The 27,009-nt window shown below is 31.2% G+C and overlaps 1 protein-coding gene across 6 annotated transcripts in view; it reads right to left on the minus strand.

Moving 5' to 3' along the window:
- btsz (bitesize) overlaps positions 1-27,009 on the minus strand; it is a 236,261-nt gene that overhangs the window by 73,931 nt on the left and 135,321 nt on the right. For 2 of the 6 annotated variants that reach the window (XM_076401545.1, XM_076401548.1), the window contains exons 4-9: positions 25,213-25,401; positions 24,976-25,152; positions 20,059-20,276; positions 18,359-18,476; positions 10,954-11,223; positions 2,297-2,831 (exon numbers count right to left, since the gene is read on the minus strand). In XM_076401545.1, the coding sequence (XP_076257660.1) occupies positions 2,297-2,831; positions 10,954-11,223; positions 18,359-18,476; positions 20,059-20,276; positions 24,976-25,152; positions 25,213-25,401 (1,507 nt within the window). Of the gene's footprint in view, positions 1-2,296; positions 2,832-10,953; positions 11,224-14,823; positions 14,946-18,358; positions 18,477-20,058; positions 20,277-24,975; positions 25,156-25,212; positions 25,402-27,009 lie in introns of those variants that run through there. The other 4 variants (XM_076401544.1, XM_076401547.1, XM_076401546.1 and 1 more) reach the window with 3 other exon arrangements.

Consider the following 27,009-nt stretch of genomic DNA (forward strand, 5'->3'; position numbering starts at 1 on the left):
GTTATTACTATTTTTTTCACCCATATTATAAAAATATCGAAAATATCTTCCTTTTGTAATATTGACTGTAATTTATTCATTAGTTAATTTTTTTTTGCTTGTTTTTACTTGATTTAATAATAATTCACTAAACTGAACTATTAATTATTTTTCGTAAGTTTTTCATAAGTGAAATAAGTAATGAATTCAGTGAGATATGTTAATAATTTTTTTACTTTGAACATAATTCAGTAGCTTCAGAATAAAATATTGAGGAGTGCAGTTAATTTTCAAAAAAATATTAGGTAGTGGAGACTACTAAAATATAAGCTATATAAACTTCAATAAAAAAGCCTATTTTGTTATTTGAAAGCATCTAAATTTGGTCGAAAAAGTAGACGAAATTACGGAAGTAAATTGCTTAAACAAACAACCGACTAACTGAAATAACATCAAATAAAACATACTGTGTTTTATTTACACAGGAAAAGGCTGTTTGTCATATACGTTGACATCTCTATATCTATATATCTTTTATTAGCATTCACATGTTGAAATCGAAAAATAATCATTGTAAAATTTACTAAGCTAATACTAACATTCAGTTTTCTTTTGATTAAAGTACTGTATAAGTGCTATATACATATAGTACTATAAATATAAGTACTATAAATTATATGGTAAAGTTAGTAAAGTTTACAATGAAGAATTGTTGCGTCACAATAAAAATTTTATTGTTTTGGTATCTATTCAAAATGATTCATCATAGCTCAGATCATAGCTAATGGCTAAATATTATTTCACTATTTATTTTAGCCCTGATGGAATACTATTTGAAGTTGTTTCCTCTGCAAACCAAACACTTTCTGAATTTCTGTATTCATCCACTACTAAAAAACATCTGTGCCATGCTATATTAAATTTTATATTAAACTTGATTCATTGGATGATGAAAATCGAAAATGATCATTCAACAACGTTCTTTATTTGGAATATTTTATAGTAATTCAATTTAGTGATTTTTCTGCTAAATGAATTGTTAAAATGGCGTAAAATTCTGTAATTAATTTACAAGAATGTATTGGCTATTTACAATAGCCCATATGGACAAATGGATATTCAAATATGGGTATTGTATATCATGTTATTGTCATACTTATTACTTATTTTTTTCGCCCATTTTTTTTATTGATTCTAATTTATTCATTAGTCATAATTAATTTGTCATGTTGTTCATTTGCTTTAATGATAATTAATTGAACTGAACTGTTAATTATTTTTAGTAAGTTTTTCACAAGTAAAATAAGTAATGAATTAAGTAAGATATGTTAGGAATTTTTTTACTCTCTGAGAAAGACATATGGATATCCAAATATGAGTTGTGCTAAGAAGAGTAACCTGAACATAATTCAGCAGCTTCAGAACAAAATAGTGAGGAGTGCAGTTACTTTTCCATGGTACTTTAGAAGTAACCAGGTCATCAAAAACTTGCTGCGAATCATGAACAAAGATCTCTGCACCATGTCGATGTTGTAGCAGTCCGGTGTCTTAGCAAAACTTTACACGTTAATATGAGTTCAAACAAATTGATGGAATCAAATAATTCTATAATATTACTCATTGGACAAGTATTATTTATAGTAGTAATATTAAGTGTTCATATTCATTCAATATCAAGTATTATTTTACTGAACATTCTAGTTATTTTAATTAATAATGTTTTATATAAATCATTTATAAAATAATTCCACAAAATAGTTTTTCAAATACAGATATCTAATCAATTATGATTGTAATGACACAGTTATATACTAGATGGCAGGCCATTTCAATATTTGTTATCTTTATGTATTATATGTTGAATGAATATGTGTTGACTAGGATAATAAGAAAACATTGCTTTATTAGCTGTTAAGACGTAATTGATTTCATAAAATATTTATTTATTTATTAATAAACAACATTTAATTAAATTATCTAATATTAAATTTTTATACATAATTCATGTAAGGTTGTTGATATGTATGGCTTAAAATTAAAATAAATCGTTTAAACAAATATTCTATCAATAATAATTTAGAAAATATTAGTTAGCTTTATATATACATTGATCCACTTATATATTTAAAAATATTATTTATACAGATGTGTAAAAACCGTATGTTTGTTTTTTGATAAAAACAGTGTATTTAATAAATATTATATTATATTTTTATTTGCTAGATTCCAATGTTATTTACTTACATGATTATTCCGCGTAAAATTATTAATAAAATTTTATAAAATATATTAGAATACTCTTAAGTAATCGACTCACCGATTTTCACACTCTAAATGGCCGGTAGGTTCATCTTCCTCTACGTTATTTCGACTCTCATTACGGTCGTCTCCTTCGTCATCTTTCCTTTCGTCTTCACCCTCATCGTGCTTTTCGTCGGCAGTCTCGCCGATCATCGGCTTTTCCAACGAAGACCACGGGAAACCGGGCATCTGCGCCAGATACTGCCAGAATTCGGCGCCACGTGCCAAATCGGGTAACGACCGGTACAACGGTACCAACAGATCCCCGCCACCGGCGCTACTGGTACCGCCGCTCCAAGGTACTGGAAATGGAATGGGTACCGGTACCGGGATGGGGATATAGTGGGCGGCGGGCGTCGTGCTGCCCCCGCACGTCTTGCAGGATGCGCTCGCCGGATAACTAGTCTGGACGGTTTGACGGCCGGTCGCGTTCTGATGGAGACAGCGGGGCGTTTCGGGTACGCGGGGATGAAACGACACGTCGGAGGGGGAGGTGACGCTGACGTCCTCGTCGGAAGAGACGCGCGGCCTTCGCTGAAGCAACGGAGAACCTGAAACAGATGCCGCAAAAGGAGGTCAGGACGTGCTACAAATTTCGAAAATCCTACATCACAAAACTACGAATTAGATAATGTAAATTCGATGTACCGATATTTGTCACCAGTACTGATACGAATGTGTTTTAATATATCAAGTGGAATATATTAGCTGTGAAATCTAAATTATCTTAAATGCTGTTGATCTGAACTTCTTTATGAATAATTATTTCTGAATCGTTTTATCATAATGTCACATTCTCTTGAATGTATGATAATTAATTATTGTTTTTATCCTATGTAGTTAGTCATCTCGTGTTATTTTGTTATCATTATAGTTATTACGATATATTGCAAATATACCGAAAATATCTCCTTTACTTTCTATACTTCTCTAAGTCATTCTTCGAGCGCATTACTTGAATTGATAATAATTAATTGAACTTCGTTTTCGCCAACTGCGAATATAAACAATTAACCGATATTTTTCACTAGCACTGAAAGCTGTGAAATCTGAATAATCTTGAAGATTTTTTTGACCTCAAGTTTGTTAAGTATAATTATTTTTTCTATAATATTACGTACTCTTAAATATCATTAATTATTGTTTATAACTTATGTAATTATATGTAGCATCTCGTGTTATCTTGTTATTATTACAATTATTGCTAATTTTTTCGTTTATATTGTGAAAATGTCAGAAAGATCTTTGTTTTTCTAATGTTTCGTTTTAATTTATTTGTTTATGTTGTTTTTTTTTCCTGAGTGTGTTATGTTCTTAGTTTTATAGTTAATGCCTTTTTTGGCCTTCACATAATATTTACTTTAATTTATTCATTTGTCTTAATTAATTCTTCGTGTGCAAAAATATCGAAAATATTTTCTTCGCGTACTTTTGCCTCTATTTTTTTAATTCCCCATAAGCCATTTTTGCTTTACTTGATTTAGACTTTGCTGTTAAATGCTTTTCAAAAATAAAGAATTAAATGAGGATATTTAAAAAACTTTTTCAATTTCTGAGAAAGACAGATAAACTCGAGAACATAATTATGTTTAAAGGCAAGTAAATGATGTGCTTCATGTCTACTTCATTGATTTAACCTAAGTTGTACGTTTCTTAATGTAGAATTTATAAAACAATTTTGAAGTAATTTTCGTCATTTGATGTCAAGACGTGCTACAAATTTCGTCAATCCTACACAACTAAACTACGAATTATATTAGATAAATTCAATATACCGATATATTTTACCAGTACTGATACGAATGAATGTTAACATATCAAATCGGAGGTTTTAGCTGTGAAGTCTAAGTTATCTTAGAGATTGTTGATCCAAACTTCTCTATGTATAGTTATTTTCTCCATAATGTGATAACATCTTCAATGTCTGATAATTAATTAAGAAAGATTTATAATTGAGATTATCTCGTGTTATGTGTTATTTTTTCGTTTAATTTATTTATTTGAGGTTTTCTCTTCTTGCTTAACACTTAACAAACTAATATAAGGTATAGCTGTGAAATATAACTTATCTTAAAGGTTGTTGATCTGAATTTTGTTATGTATAGTTATTTTCCCCATAAAATAACATTCTCTTATATGCAATTAATTTTTGTTTTTATCTTCCATAGTTGGTTATATCATCTTAGATAGTTATTATTATAATTACTACCATTTTTTAAATGTATAGTGCAAAAATATCGAAATTATATTCTTTACGATATTTTGACTCAAATTTAATCATTCGTCATAATGAATTCCTCGTGTTCATTGCTTGATTACTTGATATAATAAATAAATTGAAATTAATTTTTGTTAATTGCTTTTCACAAAATAAGTATTAAGTGACAATGTTTTATTAACGTTTTCGCTCTTCAAGTAAGACAGCAAGAGTTGGTTGGTATTGATGGTTTTCGATGGTTTTGGTTTTTTTCTATATAAAATAATAGATTTTCACTTAGTTTTATTGAGTTATTTAGTATATAAGGACGCCAATCATGGAAGGATCAAAACTTTATTTTGACATTCATTACTTCTGTAGTTTGAATTGAATATATTTGTGGCTGGAGTCCACCAAACTTTAGTTTTTAAACTATTAGTTTTGGTTTCAACACAACCCAAGACAATGGATTGCAAGACTTATTGAATGAAAACCTAACTCAAATTTTCAATAAACTTTCAGAGACCTTGCCAGTTGATGAGTAGCGTTGCTACCAGAAAGATGGGAAAAACTGTAGGAAATTATTTTGAATAATATATGTTGTATAAATTTTTCTCAATGAAGGCTTTTTAAAGTAAAATAATGATCAGAATACATGCAAGAACCTAGTATTTTCGTAAAATGTTAATATTTAGTAATAAAAATATAAATAATTACTCTTAAATTGTGATATATTTTGGGTCAAAATTAGCTGCCATCTAAATTGACACAGATTTATCCTTAAATTATGTGAAGAAAATTTAAACGTTTATGCCTACATAATTTTAAATTTGCTTCAAAAATATTCGCCGTGCTTCCTACCTGATTTAATAATGATTAACTGAACTTCATTTCTGACAAACACAATAAAATAATTTGGAATTTTCAGAAAGATTAAGTGCGACATATAAAGAATCATTTCTTTTGTCGTATAAAAGGCGGACGAACTTTATAATTGTGTTTAAAAGTAAGAAAATATTATGCTTCGTATTTATTTTATTACTCTAATATGAGTTACAACTTCCCCAATGCAGATTTTCTTAAACAATTTGAAATAAACGCTTTCTTAGCGACTTTTTTTTAAATTTTTTTAAAAATATATTTTAAAGTCTCTTTTTACCAACTATGGGTTTATCTGGACTGGGCCTAAAGTTTAATGTGGGCTGTGAACCACGGCCCTCAGCGTTAAGCCTACAACATGGCAGTGACCAACTTTAGAAATCATCCCAGAAGACATCCGGTCTTACCCAGCCTGGTTACTGGCGTGACTGGGATCATTTTCCTTATCGGATTTTACAATATTGCCTAGAACATTCACAAATTTTAAACAATCACAAACATAAATTTACGACCATGCCCCAGCAGGATTCGAACCCGCGGCTATCGCAACAATAGGAGGACCGTCCAATCGCCTTTACCACTGCGCCACCAAGCCGGCATCTTAGCGACTTTTGCCTTTGAAAATGTTATTCGGCAGTTTCCGTGTTCACCTGATTTAAGCTCTAAAAAGCGCTTCTAGGGCATACAGTCCATATAGGGGAAGGAAAAAGGAAATTGATTTCAACATTTGTATCTAAGTTTAACATTTACAAAAATTTGACATGGAAAATTATAAATTAAAGTATGATTAAACGTATTAATTGTTTTTCGCTAGTTGTTCCTACGAAGGCTTTATTATGTGAAAGAGAAAGTTTTCTTAATCGGTCTTACATTAATCTATTTTTTAGATCAATATAAAACCGTTAAAACAAAAACATACGTATTGGAATACGCCTACTAATTAAGAGATTTTAAAATTCTTTTCATACCACATGCGGACCAGTTATATGAAAATAAAACTTTTCAATTTTGGACAATGAGGAAGATATAATACAAGGATAAATTGTGACAAAAGTATATGTGTTATATAGTACGATCTATGCAGCACTGGATATTCTAATAATTCGGATTGGTGTCAGGTTGTGATGCGTTTATATCAGAGTTTCGCTTAGAATTAGAAATATTGTTTCGTGAAGTCGTTCCAACAAATCGTCACTTGTTTGTGCTCAAATAAAGTAGTTTTCAAGTAAATTAAAAGATTTTGTATTAAACACTACGTAACATATATTTCATGTAACATATGTAAAAGTTTTGCAAAATGTTTAGAACGTAAGGTTCAAGTTAAACTACGTACTATATTAACTGTAATCTGTAAACGATAATAGTTAATACAATAATTAAGATAAACAATGTAAGTTATCAGCTAGCAGAGATTTCTGTTCTATTTTTATTATGAATATGTTATATTATAATATTTTTTAAAATTTTATGTATGTGAATATTTCTCTAAATATAATATATGATATTTTACACAATAGTTATATTTTTATGCTCGACGGTATTACCTCATCTATTATAATAGCACATTGCATATGAAGTGATAAGAAATTTGTTTACACTAATTTGAAAGAATAAAACATCTGCGTTTAAATTCAAGTGACATTGGGGTCATTATATTACATTTTAATTTTGAAAAGCTTTTTGTTTTTAATAACTTTCAAAGTGAATCGTGTAACCAATATGAAATTAATTATTGTTCAAACAAAATCGCATCAACAAGGAATATTTTTTCAATGTTATTCGTTTTCTATGTTTAGCTTTTATTTGTCTTCTTTTTTTATCACGATAGTACTTCTTTTCAAAGATACTTCACAACTTTTTAACAGAAATTCAATTCATATCATTTCATAACCTTGTTTGTTTGATCAACTTTAGATACAATCACAGAAACCCAAAAACATCCAGTTTTACCGATGCTTCTTGTTGGAAAAGCTGGGATGATTGTTCTTTGTCTAGTTTAATATTCTTCCTTATCACAATTACAAACAACCACAAATATAAATTATATCCATGCGTTGGAGGATTCGAACTCGTGACTATCACAATAGTTCGAGAAGCATCCTGTCACCTTGACCACTGTGGTTGCCAAAGCGATAATATTGTAGTAATCATTAAACATTCTATAATTTCACTAATATTTGGTAATACAATTATTTCTTTAATTTCTATTATGTAATTATGGAAATAAAAGCGAGGCCTAAACTTTTTAAATATAATCACGGAAAATTTGAATAAACTGTTAAATTTCCCGCAAATTTGATCAAAAATAAAAAGCTATGAATTTTAAATGCCTAAAATATATTAATTCCTTTTTTCTAAAGGGTTAAGAATGAAAAAGAAAACGCATATCCCATTTTTTTACTTCGACTTAAATGAAATTTGAATAAAAATATTGTGTTTCCCTTTAATATCAATCTCTGTGCTAATTCTCTTTATTGCGTAATAAAAAATCTTTTGGAGTTTTCGCATGGACTTGGAAAGAAACTTTTTTGACCAATTAATTAATAAATATTAATAATAATATATCGAATATAAAATGTGATAATATAAGAGGAATGATAGAAGACGTTTGTTGACTTTATATTTGACCATAATTGTTGTCCTGCGTTATGGTATATTTTTTGTGTTGCCTCTCACGACGAACGAAACAAAGACCTTAGAGCGATTTTGATTGTACAGATCTCCATTGTTGATTTTACACACATTTTCATCACACCAATTCACAACACAATTAAACACAACTTTTGAGACTTAACCAGCAAAATTGTCAATTTGGTTACTAATTTTTCCTTTTTTTGAGCAGTAGTTATTAGAGTGTTTTCAATGTTCATTGGTTTCGAGATTTTTACACGAATATTGCCTTGTTGAAATATGATTTCGTTGAGTTTTCCGACCACATTTCTTTGTAGTCGGTAATGATGTCCAGTGATAGTTCAATTTGGTTCCAACATTTCAGGCTGCTTTACACATTTCTGCATCAACTAACTATATTTTTCAACTTTTGATCAACTATGATGAAAATGAGAAGTATCCATGTAAACGTTCGACCACATATTGCAAGAGTTGTGAACGATACAATTTTGCAGCTGGAATAATAAGTCCTGTGCTCTCAGCGAATGATGGAAAAAAGTTGTAGAAACTGATTAAAAAATATTTTGATTTATGAATATTATACCAATTTTTCTCAATAAATGTCTTTTTAAATACTTTTTAACGAAAATTGGAAATTGCGGGAGAAATGAATAAACTCTTAATATTTATATTTAATGTTGATGGCCCGTTGGCTGTAATAACTTTCTACACTTCAAATTATTAACTGTTTAATAACAGTTTAAATATTTCATCCTTTTTGAAAGTAGCAGTCCGCAAAAAAAGAATGGATACGCCCTTCCATTGTACCATTCCAAAGATAATAGTCGATTGTTGATAGGTCCTCAACTTCCGATGATTTTGATAATCTTTGAAGTATTTGACAGTTGATTTTACAAATTTAAGAATTCGGGTCAATTTTTGGACCAGAGTCAGATTACTTCTAATTTACTAACATTTTAGCTGCGATTGTGCTTTGTAAGATGAAGACAATGTTGCAAAGTGTTTGGTTACGTTTGTGGATATTATATGCTCAGTAAACGTGGAGATATCATGACAAATATACTCAAAGATGAGTATTTGCAGTACTTTTTTGCAGTTTTGCTGTTGAAAACACTGACAAACCATGGGTCTGAAATTGTTTAGTAACGCCTGCAGAATAAAACTGTACAAGTGGAGAGAACAGAACGATCATGTAGATGATTACCACTTTTGCTCGATGAATGTCGGCAGTATAAATATAAAAACACAGCAGAGATAAATGTCTTGACGTATCATCAGTATCGAAGCCAACCAAAATTACCACAAGAATGGGGTTCGAATGCCCCTCATGCATTTTCTGCATGTACATCTTGATTCTTTCCTGCAAAACTTGGATGGTAGGAGCTACGAGTAAGGAGAGCACGAGTAAGGAGTACATTAAGATATATTGAAAATTGAAAGGCGCTACAAGGATTTTGGGACCAAGGCATGATGAGCGATAAATGTTGGATCCTAATGAGTCAGACAGATCCCAAGCAGTACTCACTCAGTTCAACCTCTGTCAATGTTTGATTTATACCAAAACTTCAATGGATTTAAATAGTATAAATAGTATGGTCGACAAAGGCTGTGATAAAAGAATGGCTTGCAAAACATAAATTAAGCTATGAATGTACCATATTAAACAGCGAGATATTCCCAATTAACACTTTGTAAACATAAACGAAATGATTAATTCTGTTTTATGTAATTTATTTTTATAGAAATAGGCCCGAAAAAAGATACACAGTAGATAAGATGGCTGAATAATATGGTTACAGACTGTGACGTCTTCCTCTTTATCATTGCATATTCAATCAAATCGAATTATTATAGGATGTGGTAAAGAATTACAACAGTAGATTTGTGGAAAGTTTGAAAATGAGGAAAGGATTATGTACAAGGAATGTGTGAACTAGTGTTAGACTGCAAATTAACAGTTTCGTTATTGACTTGAATAGTGGCTCACAATGTGTGGATTAATTCTCTAGGGGATACTATAGGTCGTTTAGAAAAGAGTTTAATGTAAATAGAATAAAATAAGTCTAACCTATAATCTGTTGTGGCTGTTTAATTAAGAGTGGTTTAAATACTTCGATAATATATGCATTAGATGTCAAGAAAATGGTACACAAGTAGTAACAGAAGAAACTAAAAAGAAATACAGTGATATCAGAATGATTTTACAAGAAAATACAGCAGCAAAGGAAACAAGAACTAAACATGAAAATAAATTGTATTTCTTGTTATATATCGAAGCTAAATAATAAAATGCTTAAAATTTCAATCTCAAATGCGGCGTCATCGATTTTGACGTCATAAATTGAGATGACGTAAGTTCACTGCTACTTTGTATAGACTATATATTTGTGTTTTTCTTCATTAAGTATTACCGACTGTCCGTGTGGTACATTGTCTTGTAAAACAAAATCAGCACATGTTAAAATAGGGATACACAACATTTGATTTATTTGATAAAGTTTAAAATATAGTTATTTACTCTTTTAATTTACTAACTAAATAAAATTAATGAATGAATAAAACCAAAAAAAAAACGAAATATATGTTGAATAGCAGTTGCTCTATGGGGTATAGGTTGTTGGATGGTATAATCAAATTTCGTATGTACATCTGATATATTAGATACATTTTAATTAGTTAAGAATTAAAATTCAACGTATAAAAAGTTTATTCTGGCAAAATGAATGAGTGATAAAATGGAATGTCACGACTGAACTGTAATATTCAGAAAATGCAAATTATAAAGCTCGTTCCTTACTTGTTATTAAACATTGCCCGGTAATATAAAAAAAATAACGAGTGAAAACATCGCGCAACTACGGCTTCGTTCTGCAACGCTAACTTGTAGGTTTTCTCTCTTTTATTTACGGTCGTCGATCGTGAAGATTACGTTAAACCGCTCTGTTTCTTTTTCTGTCGACACTTACCTAGGGGGGAGTCGGCGAAACGTCGTCGGTATACCCTCGGGGAGCCGAAGGGCGAGGCCCAGCCAAGCACGGGATGGGGACGTGCCGCCCCTGGCTCGAAATAATCCCAGTCGCAGTCGTCTATGGGGAAACTGGACGCCGATGAACTGTCGTTATCGTCCACGTCTTCTTCCTTGGAGGAGCCGTCCGAGTTTACAAATACCAAACGGTAGTCTTCGCCGTCTGGGAGAAGAATGTCAATTAGATCTGAATCTGGAGGTCTACGCCAACCTATTATAAAATTAAAGATGAGTTACGATGTGAGCGAGTTATTATATAAAGGCGAATGCGCTAGGTTTGACGTGGCAATTAAAAATTACAGTTCACGATTCTCAAGGTTTTGCATTTCTAAAAAGCGTTATTTTATAATTAATTCATGCAAATGAATAAAGTGTGTTTTAAGATGTTTAAAAAAATCATATATAACTGATTATAAATAGCTTAAAATATAAGTAAGTAAAATATAAAGGATTAATACGTTATAAAATAATAAATGATATAGAATAAAATAATAAGCACTTTAACCCTGCGCATTCAACAAATTATAAACTTAAAGAGATATTAGAAAATAAACTTTTAACATATTGCTGATATACTATTAGTATTTATTGACTATAATTTATTAAAATATAAATTTTAACTGTCCGAAAAATGAGTTAGAATACAATATTAATTAATTTTTTGTTTATGTTTTAAATATGTAGGCTGGGCTGCATTTTCTGAGACCTTGGAGATTGTAAACTTGAAAGTTGTCGAAAAAGTATGCACATAGAAAAAGCATTTGTGTGGGAATACAGGTATCGAAGATATTGCAATAATTTTGCTTAAGATGCTGCACTTATAGTAATATAAGGAAGTTTACGTATACTGAACATAATTTAACAAGTTTGTTAAAAATCGAAATATTATATAATTAATATGCAATTATCAATAATAATGATTAAGACACACGTTAAACAAGTAAGTAGTTAGTATTACAATTTATGTTATGCTACCATTCAAAAACTATTTTGAAAGTGATGATGCTGTGTACGTTCACACACCATTTTTAAAATTTTAGTTTTATAAGATTAGTACTTTTGATCATAGTATTTTTTGGGTCTTGACTATAACATAAAGAGTAGTGGTTAAACAAATGAAACCAAATCAATAAAAGTATAATAGCTTTTAACCGGCTTGTGCGACGCACTGATAAAGGTGATCCACCTACTGTTGCGATAGCCGCGGGTTCGAATCCTGCTAGGGCAAGAGTGTAAAATCCGACAAGGAAAACGATCCTAGTCACGCCAGTAACCAGGCTGGGCAAGACCGGATGTCTTCTGGGATGATTTAATGCCGAGGGCCGTGGTTTGGAGCCCATATTGAACATTAGGTCCAGTTATGAATAAAAATTGTGTATACCAAGTAGTATTTTATTATATTTTTTATCTACAACTTGTAATAGCTTCAGGGAAACAGAGGCATATAATGCATATGAAAAATTAAAAGCTTATTATATGGTTTATTATCTACAAATTAATGGTCTTGAATCTGCAATGTAAATAATGAAATTTTGAGGAATATTGAGTTAATTAATAAACATTAATTAACATTGGAATGGTTAAACATTGGATTTGGTTAAACATTGGATCAGTTGGTGATGTTTTACCAAACTATCTAGTGGCCATTGTAAATCCGTTGGTGAAAATTGCTACAGTACGTATAATCATTAGAGATATGGTTCGCGATATAAAGTTGCATATAAATAAGAACGAAGAAGTATAGGGAAATTAGTTAATTGGTTGGATTATTGAATATTTACATGGAAAATGCAGCACTTGGCGTTTGACAATAAAAAATTCATCCACAACGTATTACTATTGAACATAAAACAAACGCTGAAACGAGATTCATAGCTGAATTAACGAAATTCAGTCAAATTTAAGAAAAATAGTCAGAGTACAATGAAATAGTACAGTATTCAATAAAAAATTGATTGAAAAAAAATTGTATTAATTTTTGGTATAGCTTTTAAAAGTAAGAATAATTTATTATTATTCTCTCCGAAATGTATGTAGGCGAATAATTACAGAAGCATTACACCAAATAGGATAATACGGATTTTTTATAGTGCACTACTAGGATTTTCTTGTAGTGTTCGGTATTGCCAGGACAAGGTATGTACAAAAGAAATTTATGGAAAAGTTTATTACATTTAAATCTCATAAAATGAAGAGAGTGACACAGAAAATAGTTGACAAAACGTTGCTTTAAAACAAGTTAATCCAAAATTTTAACAAAGTTACTTTGAAGAACCTACATAAGATTCTAGAAGATAATCCAGAGAGTACGGAGAAGCTTTTAGAAAATTTTAATCAAAATTATCTTGAACTACTGTTGCGTCTTCAAGTTTAAAGGCGCTATTATTATTTATGGTGTATACGTCGAAAGGCGATTTCTTTCATCTATGGTTTGGAAGTAGTTCAGATGCCCTCAAGATAATTAGATATAACGTTTGACATAACAAGTGGACTGAAAGGTCCCGGGCCTAACACATAGGTGGCGCTAGTTTTATGCCACTCAAAAGAAAGCTGTTAAAATTTCTTGACATTTTACTCATAAGTTTGTGAGTTATTCTGCTAAGAGTGCACTACTTTTATTATCTTCAAAACAATGGATCAAAAACAATTTCGTGTCTTAATTTTACACTGCTTCTTGATGGGAAAAAATACCGTTCAAGTAAAGCAACGCAAGCTCTCCATCAGAAACGACAATAAAATGTTGGTTTACTGACAGCAATGATGCAGAACGTAGTGGACATCCAAATGAAGTAGTAACAGCAGACAACCTCATAAAAATCCGTAAAATCGTTTTAAATGATCGAAAAGTGAAGTTTAGTTAGCGTTAGTTAGCTAACATCGTAAAGATATCAAAAGAACGTGTTGGTTTTATATTGAATGAGCATTTGACTATGTTCATAGTGGGTGCCGCATTTTCTCACTATTGGACAAAAACAAGGACGTGTTGATGATTCTGTACAGAGTTTGCCAGTGTTTAAACGTAACAAACTTTTGTGTTGTAAAAATTTTTTGTATCTATATGTGACAATGGATAAAACATGGATCCATCACTTCATTACAGAATCATTTCAGTGGACAGCAATTGGTAGCAGGCCTGTTTTGAGGCAAAAGATAAATCATTCTATAAAAGTGGCATTGAAATGTTAGAACGGCGCTGGAATGATTGTGCGGCTCTTAATGAATAAAGCCAATTTTGGACGAAAGAACCTCGTTTTCAAAAAAAGAAGTTTGGTTAAAATAGAGAATTAAGAAATGTGGAGAAGAAACAAGAAGCGTAAAAAACATAGAATATAAGTTATTTAGTGTAATATGTGTAATTAAAAATAGCTAATAAAGTTCATAAACAGTTAAAACCACAATTTATTATTTGTTAAATGTATATAGTACATTAAAAGTAAATTGGTCTTTCAGGTTTTAATATTTAAACATTTGCTACAGTGGCGGTCAAGCTCCTATTATTGGGCCATAGTCAAGTATCGAATGCAGGAGTAACACTTTATTTATGTTAAACCCAGCTAAATAGACATCAGCTATATTACATGTAACCAGTGCATTAAAATTTTAGATTCATCTTTATTATTGTGTTAAATTTAAAGATAATGTGCATATTTTGTACCTATAAGTACCGTAATCAACTTTTTTAAATGATAAATATTGATATCATGAATAAAAATATAATAACAGCAATATAAAAACAGTTTATTTTCTACGCATTATTTGCACTATATGACTAAACAAATCGGAACGTAACATACAATTTTGATCTACATACCTTTTAAAGCAATCCAAACGCAACCCTTCACCATAGCACCCATTTCACCAAGTAGAAATTCTAATATTACCATAACCACCACCACCACTAACACTAACCCGAATTGCTTATCCTAATTGCGGTACTTGCTTCTTCGAGTTTACATCATTACGCTATTATACACTAAAAACAGCGCTGACAAAAGTGAAACGACAAAAACTCCGGAGGCTCTCTCAAAGAAAAGTCTAAACAACGTTGTCAGACCATATTATTTAGCGTTCGGTCTTTCAAATAAACGTGTTTCTTTCTTTTTGGAAAAATGCGGTGACATAATCTTTTGTTCGTTTTCTTTTTCTTTGGTACACGACGTGATTATGTATACCTTTCGTCCCTTTTGAATTCCGTACTTCTAACGAATATCGTTTTTTAGTCCAAAATATCGACTGGTTAATTTAAAATGTATTTGGTATCACGCTCCATTTTACTTGCAATGAAAAACGAAATTTTCCGGGAAATTGTAATAAAAATCATTTTTAGCTTGGAACTGTTGCGCCTTATCGATTTCCCTCTAGATTCAAGTTATTTTTGGATTATTGTTTTGTGTTCAATCAATTTAATGTTTATGTATTTTAAATGGAGTGAAAAAGAGGCTTTTATTATTGTATAGCACATTTTTCCAAGAAATACTGAGTTCATGATATTGTAATAAATAATACTAATCAATATTCATTTATATCTGTACAAGCAAATACAGTATATTTTTGTCAATAAGAAATTAAAAAATTTGATGCATATATTTTATTAATAACATTGTTGAGACAAATTGCCAAATTTTAATTTGTGTTTATATGTACATTTTTATGTTCCTATTTTAAAATGAAAGAATATATACATGCCATTAAAAGAAACTCAAACACTACTTATATGAAGTTTTTTTAATACTATTTCATATTCGTTCATTTTATATGCAAATATTTAATTTTAGAACTTCATATACTGTACAAATATATATTATTATATATTATTATCCGGAATTGTCAATTCGAATAATGGATAAATGTTATAAAAATAATACACAAATATTAACAAAATAATGTATAAAAAAGAATAATAGTTACCATAATTATAAATCAATTCTAGAATTGGATTTGAAGAAACGAATAATTGTAAATATGTGCTTTAAGCTACCTTTTATTTCTCAGTATAATTTCGTTTAATTTCAATACAATGATTCTATTGATTCTCTGATTTATGGATCCAATTACTGCAGGCCATTATTGCAGTGGCATTTTCGTAAAATACCACTGTACAGCAGCTCCTGCTTCCTCGTTTGATAAAAATACGTCAGTGGTCGAAAGTGTCAGAAATTAGTTGCAGAATAAGCTGTATTTGAAACAATTCGTATTCTAGTTCCTTAATTTTAAAATTCAATTGTTTTGCAAGTTTACCATGATAATCTGATTTATTTTGTTTACCATTTTCAAGGCATCCTTTAATCAACCTAAAAAATTGACGCTGAACAAAAAAATATTGCTAACAATTTTTCAGCTCTTATACAACCTCTTAGTTTGATTCCTCATTATGGCGATGGTATGGGACCCATGGTAATGTTTTTATGAAAGATGAAACACTAAAATTATGTCGAAAATATAGTTTAACTATTAAAAAACCTAAGCTGATAATGCTAAATATTTTGGCAAACATTTGTACTGATGCCTAACTTACAAGAAACACATATTTGGCAATCGAAAACTACAACTAATTTACATATCTAGACTTTAGAGTAAGATTTATAATAGGATATTTTATAGAGGTTATCACTTCTTGAAATGATTTTTTACGTGTCATGTATATATTAGTTGTCATAAGAATTATTTATTATTACGCATTATAGAACTATCAAATGTAATTAAAAAAAACTATTGGAATACGAGATAAATAATTATAAATAAGTATTAATAATGATATGAAAAAACTCTTTTGCATTTTTAACAATCAATTTTTCATTAAAAATATTCGATCGAATATTCTTTGCTTAATTTTGTATAATAGTTGATCATCTAGTTAATCATTAATTTACATAGAGTTTGTTTTTCCTTGTTTATTTTTTAAGGATTTCCATGTTTTTATTATTTTATCATTCTCTACTCATTTTACGAATTATCAATAGCAATTACACAAACTTTGAAAATCTTTAAAATTATATTTCATGATTTTAGGCCATCTCGTGATTTTAGTACTGAATTTGTGATAATCTTAACAGTCAGTAACAAACTAGCAGAAATTGTGATATGTAAATAATCGAAAAATTATAAGGAACTCGTCTTTCATGATTTTGCCCGGACTGATTGGTTGACGGTTAGTACTAGGTTGTTCAATAAGTTTGGAGTACCATCTATTTGTCAACAGTAGAAGTGAAACTTCGCCATATATCATTTGTCATAAAACTGTAACAAAAAAAATCACCAAAATTAATTAAACTACGAGTTGTTTAAATATCCGGCATATCCGCCCGATATAATTTCTCTTGAATTATGAATTTTTGATACCTCTTTTTATTTTGTGGAAAACGATTTCCATCATACGAATAAGTAATAGTTTCCGTAAAAGATAAATTAATTTTAAAGGATTTACATCAGATGGTGTTACTGTGTATTAAATCGCATCGGATTCATTTGTAATCAATTTCATGTTGAAGCTTCAGTATTCAGTATGTGACATTTCGGCGAAGTGTTAATAAACCTATTTTTTAGTGTTTTGAAAATATCTGAATTTGACCGAGAAAATCGTATTTGCGGCAAGTGCTAAAATCTGATGAAACCATCAATAGGCATGCGGTTAGGCCGAACACTGTGAGAAAAACAGCCGTACTACGAGCAAAGATACAACAATGTTATTCTTCAGCATGACAATGCTTGATCAACTGTTGCAAAACCGGTGAAAAAATACTTGGAAACATTAAAATTAACTCGCTGTATTCTCCAGACCTTGATTCTTCTGACTATAAGTTGTTCCAACATATGAGTCGTGACCTGTCTGAGTAGCGCTTAACTTATTATGAAGATATCAAAAATTGTCTATTCATGAATAGTCTCAAAAGATGCATCGTTCTCTCGAGATTGAATCTGTAAATTGCATGAAAGATGGGAAAGGGTAGTTGCTATAAATGGACATGGATCCGATTTTTCGTCGTAAATATCCTTTAAAAGTAATATATAGATAAATGTATTAAAAATAATTGTGAGAACTATGGCAACATAGCCACCATCATTCGCCCACTAAATTTGCATGGGTGCGAATTATGGCCGAACATTAAAACGGTATAAAAGAAAAAAAAAGCCAGTAAACGCCGGTTGCTCAAGATATGAGTCACCGTGTTTTGCAGATTCCGTCCGCTGTCATCGAGAGCTCCCCAAAACGGGAGATAAGAGTGGAACGAGAAGCCGTATTGTCAGGCGGCGGGTTTCGAAAGCGCGTTTCCGCCGATCCGAACCGAAATTAAACTATCGACATTCCCGACAGCATCAATGGCGAAACGATTCGCAGGAATACTCACCGGCGTCGACCGCTGGCAGCTTCCGCATGTTTTCCTGGCGTCGTCGGCGCACCGTCATCTTCCGGAACACGGTGCCGCTGATTGGCTCGATATCGCACAATTCCACCGGTCCAGGATCCTGCAAAACACAAACAGAAACGTCAGAGACGGTCTTTTGTCCCTCGCACGTCAGTTATTTAGGCAGTGGCAGAACGGTAACGAGGCGGTAGCGTCGGGAATAAAAGTTTGTTTCTAACCGTCACGGCCAGGAATACATAATACATTTAGAGGAGATTATTTAGTATACGGGGAGAATAAAACTTTTATAGATAACAACACCCGTGATATTTATATATGACGGTGATGTTAATAATTATTTATCAAGCAAAATTAAATTGTGAGGATTTCTGAAGATCATTCAATTCGAAGCAAATTATAAAATTATGTGCATATTTTAAATAAAATATTAAAAAAATTAATGTAAAAATATACTACACATCAGTTATAACGATTTTCCACAAAAATTCCGTTATTATTGGCGACTAATCAGAAGACACGTGTTACAAGGCGACACGTGGATCGAATCTTTCAATTTTTAAAATATTTCCCTATACATCAAGCTTTTTTCAGGAATTTGAAATTCAACTTTCAAGATTTTAAGGTTGTCAAAGACTCAGACGGTCACCACTTTCTCTTGTAAAACATTAATCACCCATACACAACGCTACCACCAATAATCTGTCCTGTACTTTCTTGTTGTGACATGTATAGAATGTAGTGATGAATATGTTACTTATCATTTGTAGTCTTAAACACAGTTATTTTAATAGAGAATAACTAAGAAATGCGAAAATATTTCTATTTTAAATTATCATATATCATTTTCTTGAAAAGAAAAAAAAAAGAATAAAAACGATCTAATGCAATCTTTTCTTTGCCATTAATTTTTCTTAGCACAATGTAAATAATTAATAAACGAGCTTTTTTAATTTGCTTTTTATGGACACTGTTAACATCTGCAAAATTAAACTCATTGTCATTTAAATTTAGACACAAGATTGTGGTGATCTGATATAGTTGACAAATAGCATAGTGTAGCTATTGGAAATCTCCCAACTTTCACTAATGTGGGAAATACAACTGTATCCTGCTGTATTCGCCAGACATTGTCTCGTAGCAAAATCACTTATTTTGATAAATGCTGTAAGGTTTGGCTCACTGAAATCTCCATATATATTACGATACTGTATAATATATGTCATTTTTAATATAGTGAGAATGTATTGCTATAGATACAGAAAGTCTTATTATATCTCAGGCATTAGACTTCAGTCTAAGACCTTAATATAAATATAGTATATAAAGAAAGTTTGTATGTGCTTGACGAAATTTTATATAAGTATTTTTATTACGTGATTTTATTTATAAGATAAAGTATTTAAAATAATGTTAATATTTCTTAATCGCATTTTACTATAAGTACAATTTATATATGCAGTAACCTGTTAAAAGATCTGTTAATTGGAAAATTATATAGATGATGTTATAGTGATTAGATTATATCGGAAATATTCCTGCAACTGATTATGAAATCTTGAAAGTGACGATTTGTCTGCAACTTGAACCAAAGTAGCCTTTATGTTTCCTTAAAATTTAAATTTAAATATACCTTAAAAACAATACCTTTATTATATTAAACGCCTTTTTTCATTTTACTTTACCTCACAATCATCTTTCATTATAGATTCTTCTGGCAAAGATCTGGTGGTGAATGGCATCTTTTTTACATCTTTGCTCGATTTGCTCTGGGATAATGAACGGCTTCTAAATGCAGTTAAGTCTGGATATGGTTTGGAATTATCAAAACTAACGTGTCTCTCTGGCACTTTGTCTGCTTCATCCTCTGACTTCATATCGTTCTGTTTAGTATAGTTTTCTTCTGAAAAAAAATTAAACAATCTATTTTATTAATACATAAATAAAATTAAATAATGTCAACAAGGAAGATAAGTGTAAGTTGTTATAAGTGTAAGTCTAATGTTAAGTTGTTATAATATGTGTTATACAAATATCTATTTCTTCGTATTGTCTTATAAAAGATATTGCTATGACCGGTTGCAACTATATTTGCTAGTTCAACGAGAAAAATGAAGAGATTTTTGCAACGAGTTATCACACTTATTTATTATAACATTATCTAGAATAGAAACAAGTGGCTTAGACATGGCAATTTATCAGAAGGTGTAACATATACCTGGGGATTCATAGCTACACAGACGACTACATCTGATGCGCTTCGTTGATAGAAAAACGACTACAATACGATAAAAGATAATAAAATAAATGTTCAACTGGCGAATGATTGTCGTATTGACACATGTAAAAATAGTTTAAAAAATATTTAGAAACACTCAAATGAGAGGCCCTATCTTATGACATATTCTCTACATTTTGCATCGTTCGACTACCACCTTTAACGAGCAGCGCAATGAGTTGACCTCTCGATGACTGTTAAAAATGTAACTAGTATGTAAATGTAACTAATAGTCAGTAGGTCTCCTACCTTTATTTAAATTAGCAATTGGCTGCGCTTGTTTCAGCATTTACGCAGCCCTTTTGTACCTTATATATACCTTTTGAGAATGTATATCGTTTAATTAAAACACAAATTAAGTGACATTAAATTATAAAAAAAATTATTTTAAGGGCATTATATTATTAACTTCTAAATTTGACAAAATAAGTAAAAATAAGTAAGTACCTGTACCTAGATGCAGATTGTTACCTAGAAAAATACAACCAAAGAAACAAAACTAACATCCTATAAACATTAAATTGACATATAACAATCATATCAGTAATCAATTATTCCAAAGTCACCAGAAACTTTTCTATCTCTTTTTTATTAAAGTAACACTTTTTTTTATCTGTTTTAAGTTTAGTAGTTAATAGTAAAATAGTTAAAAATATTACAAAATATTAGATTTATTGATAAAGAAAATTGTATAACATATATTAATTTAAATATTTTGTGTCATTTTCTATTTTTCCCATCTTTATTCTTCCCAAATAATGTTATTGGCTTTGCACTGAGCCAATCGTCATATTTTTTCAGTATTTGGCAGTCAAGCCATGATGCATTGATCCGAATAAGTGATAATCAAGAGGCGTTATGCCTGCTCAATACGCTAGAGGTGGCATAGAGTTGCAACAGTGTATCTTTCACAACTCTTGCAATGTGTCTTAGCGTTTTCATGGCATTTCTGATATTCATTGCAACAAGACGTCGTTTTCGGAGCTCATAATACACTACTCCTTGTTGATTGTACCATATACACAGCAAGATTTACGACAAAAAGCTCTGAAGTACGCAATTTTATGATAGATTAGCTAGTATTTTTTAGTGTTTTTTTTTCAGATTTATGGATTTATTTTGAAATATTATTTTATTTTTTAAGCAAATACAGTCAATATCAAATACGAAGTGCGAGTGTGAAAGTCAATTTTTACTAAAGAAAAAAAAACTAAAGAAACTGAGAACTGTGCACTTAACACTATCTACAATGAATCAATTTTAAACAGTACCTGATGATTTTAACTGGGTAGATACTAAACCGTTCCTTTTTTTTGTATGAGTTTATCAATATTTCAATCTAGTGGGTGTTTATTAGTTGAGTAATCACGTAGACGTACTTCAGATAAAACATAACATAATTTTATTAGAATTATATAGAATTTCTGGAAATTATATTGTGTAACTTATCTAAAAATATTTGGAATTTGATTTATGATATGTAGGAATTTGGTCAATATTTATACCAGACATTTCAGCCACTAGATAATGAATCAGATAACTTTATGTGAGGATTAAGTAAGTAAATTGTACACTTATTAAGTATTTTTATGATTTGTTATGGTATTATAGTTGTTCGATAAATTGTGCTCTTTGATTAAAAAACGCGATTTGATATTGTGTTGATATAACCTCAGCTTGAAGAAAGGCGGCCGTAGCTGGATAATTGGAACTGGAACATGCATTAAGGGATGAAAATAAACCATGTAAAGAGGGGTGAGGAGGAAGCGAATCTCCGAAGTATTAGAACTCGCCAGGTTGACCAGTTCCCGAATAAATTTACTGAATGGCTTGATTTTAATTGAGAATTATAGAAAAGTTGAGAGATAAATGTTTACACTACCATAGAGCATTCAACATTGTTTTGGGAAACTTGTTTTGAAATTTTTTTATTATATCTCTGTATATCTCTGTATACTTATTCAATACGCAGAATCTAATTAAGAAGTCACAGTAATAGGTCAATAGAAAAGTCCCCGTCTTAACACATAGATGGCTCTACTAGAATTAAATTCATATGTTTTTTAGTTAACCCTAATCCTCAAAAGATGCGCGTATAAATTTGACAGCTGTCGGATCATTAGTTCGTGAATTATAGCATTTTGAGTGAATCAATTTTTGTTATTGTGAAAAAAAAAGGATTAAAAGGAATTTCGCGGAAAAAAGGAAAAAAATACAGTTGAAGCAAAAAGACGTCTGGATACTGCTCCAGGAAAATTAACCATCAAGGACTGGTATGCTAAGTTTAGACGTGGTAGCACGAGCACCGAAGACGGTGAACGCAGTGAACAACCAAAAGAGGTTGTTACCGACGAAAACATTAAAAAAATCCACAAAATGATTTTGAATGACCGTAAATTGAAATTTAATGAAATAGATAGCAGCATACTCTAAAGATATCAACTAAACGTGCACATCAAATCATTCACGAATATTTGTTTGGGTATGAGAAAGCTCTGTGCAAAGCGGGTGCCGTGCAAGCTCACTTTTGACCAAAAACAACGACGAGTTGACGATTCGGAGTAGTGTTTGAAGATGATCAAGCGTAATAAACCCGAATTTTTGCGTCGATATGTGATAATGGATGAAACATGGCTGCATCATTTCACTCCGAAGTCCAATCAACAGTCATACGAGTGGACTGCACACGATGAACCCGCTCCAAAGCGTGGGAAAACGCAACAGTTGGCTGGCAAGGTTATGGCGTCTATATTTTGGGATGCGCATGAAATAATTTTCATTGATTACCTTGAAAAAGAAAGGACCATCAACAGCGATTATTACATAGCGTTATTAGACCGTTTGAAGGATGAAATCGCAAAAAAAGAGCCGCATTTGAAGAAAAACAAAGTGCTGCTTTACCAAGACAATGCACCGTGTCACAAGTCAGTGAAAACGATTGAAAAAATCCATGAATTGGGCTTCAAATTGCTTCTTCATCCACTGTATTCTTCAGATCTAGACCCCGCGACTATTTCCTGTTCTCATATCTCAAAAGAATGCTCGCTGGGCAGAAATTTTCGTCGAATTAAGAGGTGATCGTCGAAATTGAGGCCCATTTGGAAGCAAAGGAAAAACCGTACTACAAAAATACTATCCAAAAATTGGAGGGTCGCTATAATCAGTGTATCATCCTTGAAGGGAATTATGTTGAATAAAAAAAATAATTTTGCCAAAACTTGTGTTTTACTATGGTCGGCCGGGGACTTTTCAATTGACCTGTTACTGGTTGGCCCTATCGATGCATATTTAAGTACTCTAGATAAGTGACCCCTATTTTCATCCAATCACCACCAAAAAGTAGGCATGGAAAATAGTACAACGCATTTTGTGTTACATCCACAAATCCGTTATTTTTAAAAATAAATTTCTGTATTAAATTTTCAGGTGTAACTTTTCTCTCTACTTGCACTAGATATCTCGATAATAATATCTGGTAATGGTCTACCTTTTCCTTTAAATTCCATCTTTAATCCGTAAGAATTAAAAAAAATCACATTAATTCAATTAAAGTCCACTTCCACGACCGTTATTAATGTTTTTATCATTAACTGGCCGAAAGTCGCCTAAAATTCCGATACAGATAACCGATATCACATATGGGCTTCCACTTAAATATCGACCTTGTTTTAGGCTATTTTGATGGACATATCGGGGCAGCAGAGTACCGCGCGAGTGTTTGAAGGAGTTCGCAGAGCACGATCCTATGGCCCAGATAAATAATAGCGATAGCGTGAATCGGTAGCCTACCGATGGTAGATTGCTTCACTGGTCCATGTTACTTCCATGTCTCGCACTTCCACTGCATTCTATTTATCATTTATTACAGCAAGAATTCGCGACTGCTAAGTGGGATTTGCATTTTAGGAAGTAATGAGAGATTAGATAATTATTTTTAGGAGCTTCTTTGGATTTCTGCAGCATTATAGCGCTTGTGCTTCAGCTGCCACTATGTTCGACCCATAACGAATCAAAAATTTGATTCCTCAACATCATGTATCACATAAATTTGACTGAGGCGCGTAAAAACAATTATTCAGTTTCATTTCTAAGACAAATGTGTTTTTTAAATAAACACTATTAGTAATAATAATTATTAAACTAGTAATTAAATTATTAGTAAAATATTAACATAATACTACTAAGAGGAAAATAAAATAATGAACTTAAACAAACCGACATAAGATATTGACACCTTGTTATTTCCTATATTGAGTTTAAATGTGGCCAGAACAATTCTCATCCAGATGACTCTAGAAAACATTAAAACAGCCCGATGACATACCTATTTTAATATCATTGTTCTCCCTTTCTTTTTTATTGTTATTTTCGGAACTCTCCGCGACGGGTTCCGTTTTTCTTCTAGGGGATTTTCTTCGCTCCTTTTCTTCCCTACTTTCCCTCAAAGATATAGACATCAGTGGGTTCACTCTTGCGGGCCGTTTAGGTATTTTTTCAGGTTCTACTAATATAGAGAATACATTAAAAACGCTGAATACGATTTTAAAAGAAGGACTGTTACCTGGACTTTCCTTTTCTTCGGCATAGACGTCCTCAGACTTGGTCCGTCTTGTTGGCGATTTCCTGGGTGTATCAGTTGATCGAATTCCGGCTAATGAGGGATAATTGGAAATGTCTTGACCTCGAGGCAAACTGTTGTAAGGGCGTAGTTCGGAAGATGTTCTTAAGGCTGCCCATCTTGGACTTGGATCTATAATAAATTAAATTGATGATTTTTAAACTCAAATGACAACGTGATTTTGTTTTCGGATTTACATTATTATAATCTCATACTAGTTCATAGATCTGCAGTTATAATTTATGTATATGCTAATTTATAAGCTAATATTTATAAGCATTTAATAATATATTTAATAATACAACGCGGGGCAAAAGTCCCGCTACCATTTTGATTGTCTATAACCTTGCTTAAAGAAAAGATAAGTAAGTTTGGTTTTCATAAAAAAGTTTATTTGGTCTTTACATTTGTTTCCTTATAATTGAAAAATTATATCGGCTAAGTGGTGACCGCGATTCGCTATGCAACTTTCGGCTCCTTTTAAGGCATTATTCATAACATCCTGCAACATGTGAGGCTGAATTTCTTCAATTTCATGGAATATTGTCTTTAAGATAATGAATCGTTTGGGGTTTATTCACATAAACTTTTGATTTAAAAAAAAACCCATAAGAAAGTCTGGTGCTGTTAAGTCCGGAGATCTGACTGGCCATGCTAAATCGCCACTTCGCGAAATTAGTCTTCATGGAAAAAGGTTATTCAATAATTGAATTATTGAAAGAGGTGTGTGTATGCTGTGGCTCCATCTTGCTGAAAGCCCGTAATCTTCCTCTAGTCCTTGCTTTTCCATTTCAGGCACAAGAAAATTTCGAATCATGTCTTGGTACCGTTCAGCAGTAACAGTAACTACAACACCTTGGTAATTAAAAAAAAGGGACCAATGATGTGTCCCGCATGAATGCCACACCATATAGTTGTTTTTAGTCGATGCAATGATGTTTCATGAATTAATTGGGGATTCTGTGTTCCCCAAAACCGGCTGTTCTGTGTATTGACGTGGCTACTGAGAAGAAAATGGGCTTCATCTTTCATTATCAATTTAGATGAAAAATCTTCATTTTCGCCAGACAGCCTTAGGATTGCATTACTGTACTCAACTCAATCAGTTCGAAAATTTGCATGTAAACGATAAAATGTGATTTTGTGAGGCATTGGAAGATTAGGACATTTTTGATGCAATTTACGCTGAGTGGCAATAACAGAATATTTTCAATAAATATTGTCACTATTTCTGCTCGTTCTTGTGGCGTATATTCATCAGGATGGCGCGAAATCAAATTGGTAGTGGGACTTTTGTTAGTTTAGATTACAAAGTGACAGATACTTGGAAATACTCTGTAATTACACTGTCATGAATTCTAAAATTGCAAAAATATAATAACTTCGCTGGTGAAAATGATTATCAACATCATTATGAGCTATACGTCGATCAAAATAGATACAAATTTGCTGCCAAAAAAAACCTTACTACTGACAATTTTACCATTTAAACTTTTTAAATTTTTACATTTTTATAATTATTATTATCAAGTGTTTAATGATATTACATAAAGTATAAATGTTGTACCTATATATTCTATATTTCCATTCAAGGGTATCAAATATATTATCATCCGGATAATTAAAAAACAATAATTTGTTTTATTTATTTGATATTTATAATATTTGATTAGCGCAATTGGTACATTAAAATAAATTAATAAAGTTGTTCATGACTTTAAGCTTTCATTACATAAACCA

Source organism: Rhynchophorus ferrugineus, unplaced genomic scaffold, assembly GCF_030347505.1.
Source record: "Rhynchophorus ferrugineus isolate W39M unplaced genomic scaffold, kcgeb_rfMv2 rfM4, whole genome shotgun sequence".
Taxonomy (NCBI): domain Eukaryota; kingdom Metazoa; phylum Arthropoda; class Insecta; order Coleoptera; family Curculionidae; genus Rhynchophorus; species Rhynchophorus ferrugineus.